The 10232-nt window shown below is 34.2% G+C and overlaps 2 protein-coding genes across 6 annotated transcripts in view; one reads left to right on the forward strand and one right to left on the reverse strand.

The window, feature by feature from the left end:
- Positions 1 to 10232, reverse strand: part of LOC110834593 (protein SSUH2 homolog) — a 75819-nt gene that overhangs the window by 44798 nt on the left and 20789 nt on the right. The window lies entirely within an intron of this gene.
- On the forward strand, positions 4851 to 9940 carry LOC110834603 (pickpocket protein 11-like). The gene is made up of 6 exons (XM_087354181.1): positions 4851 to 4922; positions 5030 to 5306; positions 6764 to 6817; positions 7943 to 8045; positions 9355 to 9446; positions 9799 to 9940. The coding sequence occupies exons 1-6, from the start codon at positions 4851 to 4853 to the stop codon at positions 9915 to 9917; spliced, it is 717 nt and encodes a 238-aa protein (XP_087210307.1). The 3' UTR covers positions 9918 to 9940.

Below are 10232 nucleotides of genomic sequence, written 5' to 3' on the forward strand. Positions count from 1 at the left end.
TACTCTCTGGTTTGCAAGCTGAAATCTTATTGCTCGTGTTCTGTTCTGTTTCTGTTGACAGATTTATTCACATTTAATAAATATCAGACGTCAAAGAACAACAGAAGAGATGATAAAACGTAAATCACAGAAAATAAATCTGCGACAGACAGGTGTTATGGATTTCAGAATCAAAAGATTAACGCCTATGTGGTCGATCGATTCTAACCAGTTTGTTCGATCAAACAATTCAAAGATTCACAGTAAGAGTTCAAATATTGCAAAGAAAATCATGAAAGCTGTGTACATGTACTGTCTGATGTTTTTGGAGAACTCTTCAATTCATGGACTGAATCATTTAATAGCAAAGAAGCGAACTCCTACGGAACGGTGTGTAATTCAAATGTTTTACTAACGTACAACAGTTTTTTTAAACAAATAATTCATAACTAAGATTTTAAACGTTTATATTTTAAAATATGAACTTATAAATGTATATTTATTCCTTAAGTGGTAACATGGGAGAAAGATAATGGTAAATAAATTATTTAACATATACGTCAAGCACGAGAAAAATCAATAAAATAATAAATCGAATTATTGGGTAATCAATATTTCTGTTGCTAAGTAATGTTTCACACCAATAATAAAATTTAAAATTACGTGAAACGTAATCTAATAAAACCTGATTCTGAAACTTTCTAAAAATTTAAAATTATTTGTTGTCAGGACTTTTTCCATCGTCTGTTTTAAAAATTCACGACGTTTCGGAGGCTGGTTCTGTCTCCGTCTTCAGGTGAGAGGTACCTACTCTGTTGGGTCCCTTAGAAAGAGCTAGTCTCTGTCACTGGTCCAGTAGAGTAGGTACCTCTCACCTGAAGACGGAGACAGAACCAGCCTCCGAAACGTCGTGAATTTTAAAAACGGATGATGGAAAAAGTCCTGACAACAAATAATTTTAAGTGTAAACTACCGTCGTCAAAACCCTTTATAAATGAATTCCTGAAAATTACTCTTGAGTACTCCGAATTACTGCAGGTGACAAAGTTTTTTTCAGCGTGATCGATCTATCCTACGCCATATTCAAGGTTTCTGGAGCAGCACTGGTCACATTGGTGTAGACATTTTGTTTATGGCACAGAAAGAGATAAACACGTAATCAGAAATGCCACTCAGATATGTAATTATGAAAGAATGAACTATAACCACTGTCAATTGCACGTACTAAATGACATGTCTACGAAATTCTGTTTCAGTGTCTTGTGGTTACTTTTCATTTCCGCTGGCATAGTTGGCGCGGTGTCATTTGGGGTGTCAACGTGGAGACGTTATCAGAGCAATCCGACAGTCGTATCAATGGAACGAGAGTACAAGGACTGGAACACTTCATTTCCCAGTGTTACCATCTGCCCTCAACAGAAATACAACAATATTTCCGCAAAAGCGTAATGTAACAATCAATCTGTTTAGAACAGACATCAAGACTTAAAGGTGTAATCCGTATCGGCATACACAAAATTCCAAAACGCTTTATTTGGAAATTTTGAATTCTAAATATTCTAGCCCTCGAAAACTAATTTGTTGTAAACGTTAAAAATACGAAGTAGCACAACCTAACCTAACCTAACCTCAACTAACCTAACCTAACCTAACCTAACCTAACGCTACATAACTTAAGAGAGGGTTTCCGCTCAAATCAATGGACTTCGACCTATAAAGTGCATCCGCATTTCTTAGGGCTCCACCCCACAAAGGTCTCGCAATCGTTGGGGGCCCAGAAACACCAAGGGGGCCCTAACCTATTCAGCGGTTCCACCGTGCATGGAGATTTGCTTTCAGCAGTAGATTGGCTACACGCGAGCCACCCAGTCATTTATCCCAATCAAACAACCACGGTTTAACCTAACTCAACCTCTCGTGTCTTAATTTAACATAACCTAACCTAACCTAACCTAGGCTTTCCTTACCGAAACCAACCCAACCTAACCCAATACTAACAAACCTTATGCTACCTATTATACAATATGCTTACTTTGACTCTTCATTTGGCGTTGAAAATTTACCACAGATTTCTTTAATTCTCTGTACCTTCGTGTGATGTCATTATTCTTCGGCGTTTCCAGGGTTACTTGCCGCATTTTGTGTCATGACCACACCTGATAATTTTAAGGGTTTAATTTATAAGCAAATTCAAGGGACATAAACACGAGATGTTTAAGTGTTCTATTCATTTACCAATACGAACTATAACTACACAAGTAATATATACTTTTTTACAGAAAAAGTCAGAGTGACGACGTCTACAAATTCATAAAAAATCTTGTCTCTGCCTCATACGAAAACTTTGATGAGCTCGAACCGGGTCTTTCAGAGGGAATATTCTCTCCCGAACAATACATGGAAGTAATCATTAATGTAAGCATTGCTTTTTATTTACTTTCTTTACATTATTTATTTATTTATTCAAAGTTTATTTAACGACGTTTTTCCAGTAGCTCATACTATATAGCGTCGAATGTGATGATGATAGTTAATAATGAATTCGAAAGGATGTGGAAGGAAGCGGTCGTGGCCTAATTTAAGATACTGTCCTGGCATTTGCCTGGAGATTGACTGAGAAAAATCACGAAAAACCCAGTCAGCATAGCCGGTCTCCGGGCCGAGTTTTGAACAGGGGACCTCTCGAATACGAAAGAAGTGTTGCATTATGTTTTTCCATGTTTTACGCATAATCTAATCCTTATCAAGGTCTTCTTTGTGACCAGTGCAGACAAACAATGGTTGGATGTGAAATACAAAATATCCTACCATTGAATGCTACTTAGCATATGCAGTTTAATAACCGAGAATAAGTCATAGGAATTGCAGTTATAACGTTCCCTGTTTTCTTTTCTTAGTTCATTTGGTAAAATTCAGGGACTATGATAATATTTCACTGCTCGTTCATGGTAATCGTTATACATGATTACTGAAGTTGTAAAGTATCGTAAAATATCCCATATTAAACGTATTCTTAAGTAACAGCATATTCAAAATTTTATAAAATATTAATTTAGAATTTTAAAAGCACTTTTCTGTCAGTATAAAGCATCATGTATATTTGACCGAATATTTAAGATCACTGTCTTCAACTATTCATTTATAGAATAATGAAAATATACAATTAAAATTAAATAAATTTAAACTTATTCGATATTTATGTTTTTATTGTTGCAGAATTCTTTTGAACTCACCCACAAGTCGAATTTTGACGTTCATTTTACAAAGACTATCACAGAGATGGGACTGTGTTACACATATTTATCAAATATCGCCATTTATAATTCACCAGAGTAAGTTGTGTTCTGCTGAAATACTATGTAGACAGTGTTTATTATTGTCGAAATAATATATAAATTACCTGTGTTCATAACCCCGAAGAAATAACTAAGTTTAATATAAAACTGTTCAATGTAATACATCAAAGTGTAAGGGTGTTTGTTGTGAAACAGGGATGGCATAAATTTTAACTTCCTTACCGCTAATAGGATTGGATTTTCCACTGATTTGAAAACATGTAACTGAGGACAACTGAGAAGTATCTATGGTCGACTAACTGGTTTTTTTATTTGTATAAACCTAAGTAAACTACTTACTACAATGACAAAGACACGTAAGAAATTCTCCATCAAGAGGGCAATTGGTAAACTTCTACCAGAAGACAGCCATCTTCAAGTTTACATAAGCCCACTGATTTTTTAAGAAATCTTTTACGTCTACATAATTTATATACGCATGACTAAAGTAAGGAAGTTTTGAGCGATGTGGGAATGAAACAAATTAATCTTCTTAGAAGATATTTAGAACGTACATTGTCTTACAACAAAACTAATGTAAGGACAGAAGTCCATTCAATTTCAAATACAATTACAACTCTGTTGAATTTCAGATCAAATTATACGCTTGTATTTATGTTACAAAAATGCTTAAACTACTTTATATCCTGTATGAAGTGAAGATTTTGCGGTGACTTAAGTAGATGAAAGACTTTCGGGTTACAAGTCTCGTCATGTGGCTGGATGGTGATTAGAAGATATGGTTTATCCACCATTCAGCCACATGACGAGACTTGTAACCCAAAAGTCTTTCATCTACTTTATATCCTATTCGTTTCAGATACTGGCAAAATAAAAACTGGACCATAATGAAAAAAGACGTACAGTTATATGGAAATCCACTCAGCGGAGAAATCAGCTTACAAATTACGAATATGAATTCGGGATCAAAGGTATTTATAACTCAGGTTTAATTAGAGGAGTAGCAAAGGTATCAATATTGAAATATTTACCCATCTTATGATTATATAAGAGTTCCGGATCATTTATTCATTGCAAATATACTGCAATTCTTAGCATAATATTCGTGTAATTTACTTTTGCCTTGGATGAACAAAATCTTAACATCTGACATATGTTATTATAATACTTTAGAATTTTACCCGACCCGGCCGGAGGACCATTTGACCCTTCCGAGTACTAAATTTTGTTTTCAAATATTTTACTCCTACCCCACCGACTTTTAATGTAGCCCTAACAAAGCCCCGATTAATTCAGTCTGCTCTGACTATCGTTATCATTAATGTATTTTTATTTCAATGTAAAAATTCCAATAATCCTTGAATAAATTATTTAAAGTTGCTCTAAAATAATGAAAAGTTATAACATCAAATTTGTAAGGTGTTATTTCGAACTATTTCTGGGAGGGGGTAAGTACGAATATTCCCTACAAATTCCAGTATTTTTCCCCGGAGCCCGACTGTGTCACCATCATAAAATTATCGCAAATACGAGTAATTTTTTTTAAAAAAAAATAACGGCCCGAGAAAATCTGAAATGGAATATGTACCGCTTAATTATCATTTAAACCAAGCTCAAACTCAACCTAAACCCATACAGACATCTATGGTGAGTATCTTGACCTCATGAGCAACCATTAGCTTCTCAGGAAAGATTTTTCTCCATAGAGTTTATTAAAACATAAAATAAGCCATATTTTAACATTCCATCATCAGGTATATATTCACAATGCCCACGAAGTACCAGATTCGTCAAGCCATTTTTTAAATTTGAAATACGGTAACCAGCTGACAGTCAGCGTCCTTTCGCTCACCATATACAGCACAGACGACGTGACGTCATTAAACATATATCAACGAAAATGCCGTTTCTTGGAAGAGTCTGATCTTCAAATTAGTCCGGTGTACTCCTACAATCTCTGTCGCATGCAGTGCAGAATGGAGCAGGCAATACGCCTGTGTGGATGCAAACCTCACTTCTACAGAACCAAACGTAAGTAGCACGTAATTTGGCTTTATTTCTGACATAGTACTATGAGAAAGCCGGGATAGCTCAGTCAATATAGTGACTGGACGACCGGGGTTCGATCCCCGACGGGGGCGGAGGATTTTTCCTCTAGCCTCTGCGTCCAGACCGGCTCTGGGGCCCACCCAGCCTCCTCTACAATGGGTACCGGGGTCCTTTCTCGGGGGTAAAGCCGGCCGGGGCGTGATGCTGACCACTCACCCCCATCTAGTGCCGAGGTTAAGGAAGAGAGGAGCTATACCTCCACTCACCCCACACGCCTACATGGCGTATAGTGGGACAAACTTTACTTTACTATAGTACTATGAGAAATAAGTACAATGACCCAAGGATGTTTAAAATCCGATTAAAGAACGTTTAAGATAAGAAATAAACAACCAACATTTTAGAAACGAAGTTTTTTATATTTACATGTATATTAATGTTACTCTTATATGTCTTCCTACACAATACCTGATTTTCTGTTGTAGACTTGGTAACAATTTTTACAATTTTTAACCTAATTGGATGTTATTTTTCATACTTAAATGTTGAATTGCCAAATTTAGTATATTTCTAGACGCGTTTTCTCCTACATTTTAAAACTTCTTAAATCGAAATGCGTCTTATATTCTATGGCGTCTATAAATTAATATAGCGTTTTCTTTCCTAAAAATCTATTTCTAAATCAAGGGTGAGTATTACAATCGATGGATATAATACGGTGTTGACTTTTGGATTTTTATTCACAGGACTAAACATTTTTAACGTCTTTTAATTTTGTATATAAAATAACAGAATATGGTGTTCCGCTCTACCTCCAAGATCTCAAAATATCTATCAACCAATCAGCATATCTTCTGTTTCTGAAATAACCATAAAATTCTCCTCCATATACTTTAACACTAGCTAATTTAGGCTAAAATTTAAAAAAAGTTTCATATTGTGGTTTATTTGTTTGTGAAACCGTGTGGTTTAAACCCTATACTGAAGATGCAGGCAGTATTCTCCTCCTAACTTATTTCTCTTTATATCATTAGTGTGAAACTTTATGAAGGCCTTTAGATATTTCACATTCGACAGTACCGAGTTCGTATTTCAACAACTGAAAACAGGCATAAATACGTGTTGAAAACCACGCCGAAATATTTTCATACATATTAACTTAGTGGAATGTAAGTGAAAGGAATTTACGTTAACGTAATTCGAGGCGGCGGTGAGTCTGAAGATGTCTGTCTCCTGGGTTGTAGCGTTGTGTAGTCATGTAGAGGTTTACCAAAGTTTTAGAGGTCCCTGCTGCCTCCATCATCAATTCGATGAGAAACTACACGGCACTACAGCTTAGAAGGCAACCATCTTCGAAACATAATTAACTTAATATCATTGTAACTTAAAACACAGTTGTAAATAAATAATTTATACACATTTGTTATTTATATTTCCAGTAAAATTTCCGGTGTGCAACCTTGGAGGCATGAGGTGTTTGGGACGTTACAAAAGTGAGTCTCTTAATTAAATAGCACTCTTTCCAAATACAATACGCATACACTAGTAACGATATTCAAAATACTTTGAAGCTTTATTTTATTCCCATCTACGTCTGCACTGTGTGATGTTTAAACACGGGGCTACTGTACAAAAGTCTTCTTAGGTCTTTAAGAAATGCTTTCATGACGAATGAGTATAATGAATTCTTCTCGTGCTACAAGCCGTGTAAGACGGCTTAATAAAGAAAGTGACAACGTTTCGAAAACCATCTTCGACCTCGTCCTCAGGGTACTCAAATTTGGTGTTTTCTCCATTAAAAAATCTTGCGATGTATAAAATTAGTGTCTTAAACCACTTACTTATCGTGTTATATCCAAAACGGACAAGACAAAAACTAACTCTCAATAATCCGTGTATATCAGATCTGCCTGAAAGTGCAGAAAATGAATAATGAATTGTTATGTTCAGCATAAGTTAAAGCCTAACAGACGAATAATGAATTATTCTCGAGCTACCAGTCGTGGTTTAAAAATGTAAATATGGGTTGAAAACAGGACTGAACTCAGAAAATAAGCAACTTTATCTCAGTAAGAATAATTCTTTACACAACATATTCTTTTAACTCTATGTGGTTGAAATTAATTGGTTATGAGTGGCGATAAACCAGATGTTTTCTTACACAAAACAAACAAAGTAAATTGGTGATAACGCAATAAGTTTCTTACACATTCCGACACCTGTACCAAAAGTCCCTGAAATTATCAATAAAGATAATACATATTTAGGCATATTTACTTATAATATGTTTCATTATATTAATATTCCACATCCTATTTTAAGTAAATATGTTATAAATGAGGGCTGCGTGGAAGGAGACTGAACGCTTAATGGAGTGTGCGTGTTAGACCGTACCGCAAAGAAAACACAGTACTTCTCAAAAAGATCAATTAGTTAATATTGTTTAGGGCAATAGCACATGTTTATGGTAAAAATGGTAAGAAACCCATGAATTTATATATTTATTTATTGTTGAAGCAGGTGGGACAGACCACTTTGCTTTAAATCGTTAAAATAATAATTGTTGGGGTTATTCTAAAATGAAAGATTTCTATAGTACATTTAAGTTTTATTTACAGCCACGCTGATATCACTGAGGGAAGATAAGCATAAACTATGTGACTGTCTGCCGCCATGCGATGATGTAAACTATGTCATTGACTATGAAGAGCATATTGAATGGTACGTAAAAGTGAATAATTAGATTCCGACAAAACCATGCTACTGGTATATTAACATAATAACAAAAACCTCATTTTTCTGTTATTTAACTAATACTGTGTTCATAAATAAGAATTTACAACAACCCTTAGACAAAATGTCGCTGTCTGTTCCCTGTTAAATACATTTCATATCACTATTTATATTTATTACCCAAGAGTATATTTTAATATTTATTTTTATTTTATTCCAAATGTCAGGGCAGCTTATTCGCAAAATGTTTTGTGTATTTATTGTTTTTCATTCGAATTGCTTTACCAGGCCGTCGTAAAATAATTTAAATATACCAACATTGTTAGTTAATATACATAAAAATATCCTTGTTTTTAATATTGCTCTAGGTTCTGTCTTAAAACTACGTCTTTCATTGGAAGAAGCATACGTTAATGAATACTTTAAATTTGTGTTTCTACAACAGCGAATTCTTCACAGTCACACAGGCTGAAATAACATGGACACGTATCAAAGTCATTTAGAACCTATTACGAATTTGTGTACGTACATAAATGTGCATTTATTTGCAGAGTAATGTCAAAACAAATTCACGGAAATTTGAGTGAGTAGAACGTGTAGCATACATGAAGGAGATTAGAAAAGAAAACAACAAAATTTTCGGAAGAATTCTGTGAAGGGTTTTGATCCGTTAGGTTTACGTGAATTGGTAAACTAAAATGGAACTTTGAGGCTGTAAATTGCATAAATAGACTCAGAGAATAGAGTTCTCTAGTAAAATATTTTAACAAAATACTGAGTTTTTTGGTTCATAAAATTTATGGAAACTGCTAGCTCAGCGACTATCAGATTCTCAGAAAAATACCTTTGCTTAATAAAGTAAGTGGCTTACGAAGTTCATTACGTTGGAAGAAAAAGTATGTGCAACGCGGCCTAAATTAATTAAACAATTTAAACCTTATACACATTCATTAACAATTTATGTCATTTTAAGGCATGGACACACGTGATTTTCGGGGTATTATAATTTTTTTAGAAAAATTTACTTCTACCCTATTTTTGTGTAAATCAACTTGCACATGGTCACATTTCAAATTCTGTTCGAAACACGAAATGTCAAAGGAAAATTTAAGGTGAAGATAAATGTTCGCTTATTGATTTAGTATATTATTAAACCTAACAACTGGGTATGTTAGTATAATGTTCACCGATTGTCAAACATATGGATACTAACTTCGATTATCAAGATTTTAGACATAAATTTACAATTCTTAATAAAATATAGATTTTTTGTGAAATTATCATTGTTTCTTTCCAGGAAATTGGGTACTAACGTAATAGTAAAGCTATCAAAGTATCCACGCATGCGATTAAAGCGAAGTCTAATATTTGGGTTCACTGACGTATTAGGTATGTATTTTATACAGAATCAGTAATTACAAAAAAAAATATCGTAACACGTGTGGCTGTCCCTACTACAAGACAGCATTGTTCCTGCAACCAGTTAATTAAGAAATTAGGAACACAGGACCTGTTACAAGATTACAATTTGTAGAGAAGTACGAAGCTCTTATAAAATTCAAAATAGGTCAGTTTTAAACTGAAAATTCTACCACGTGCCTGGTTTAATCATATCTTTACCTGTATGATTCTATGATAATCAGCTTAGCGAGTATTATTTTTTAAACATTACGCTAAGACAACATAAAACAAATTTGGTCGAGATTATTTTATAAAATTATGTGACGTGTTTCCTTTTCAGTGGCAATTGGTGCATCTACAGGATTATTTCTGGGGTGCAGCATCCTCAGTTTCTTAGAGATTATATACTTCTTCACACTTCGGCTTTACTGGTTCACCCTTAGTAGAAGGTTTAATTAGGATTGTGGTTCTGTTAAAACATCTAGGACGGTATAAATAACTACGTAATCATTGTTTATAAGCGTACTGCACATAGAAATGTCACTGTTTCGCTGAATAACTCTGTAATTTACGATATATCACAATTTTTAGACATTTACTAAGAGTAAAATATCACAAACCTTAATATAATAATAACTTTTAAAATTTGAAAATCGCGTGTCAGTGTCGAGATTTTTCACCACAAATTATTTCCAAGTGCTTTTAAAATATCTATTAGCTTTCATGTTTCCCAGCACAGGAGTTCTCACACACAATTTATTTTCAATTTATGAT

The sequence above is a fragment of the Zootermopsis nevadensis genome, unplaced genomic scaffold (assembly GCF_977971745.1).
Source record: "Zootermopsis nevadensis isolate Lab colony 2312 unplaced genomic scaffold, Znev_1.0 Znev_ptg000023l, whole genome shotgun sequence".
Taxonomy (NCBI): Eukaryota; Metazoa; Arthropoda; class Insecta; order Blattodea; family Termopsidae; genus Zootermopsis; species Zootermopsis nevadensis.

What these genes read in the sequence shown, in the direction of transcription:
- LOC110834603 (XM_087354181.1), top strand. Translation starts at nt 4,851, where the DNA reads ATGGAATATGTACCGCTTAATTATCATTTAAACCAAGCTCAAACTCAA. An exon ending in AACCCATACAGACATCTATG is followed by an intron (nt 4,923 to 5,029) that starts GTGAGTATCTTG and finishes TTCCATCATCAG; the next exon opens with GTATATATTCACAATGCCCA. An exon ending in TATGAAGAGCATATTGAATG is followed by an intron (nt 8,046 to 9,354) that starts GTACGTAAAAGT and finishes GTTTCTTTCCAG; the next exon opens with GAAATTGGGTACTAACGTAA.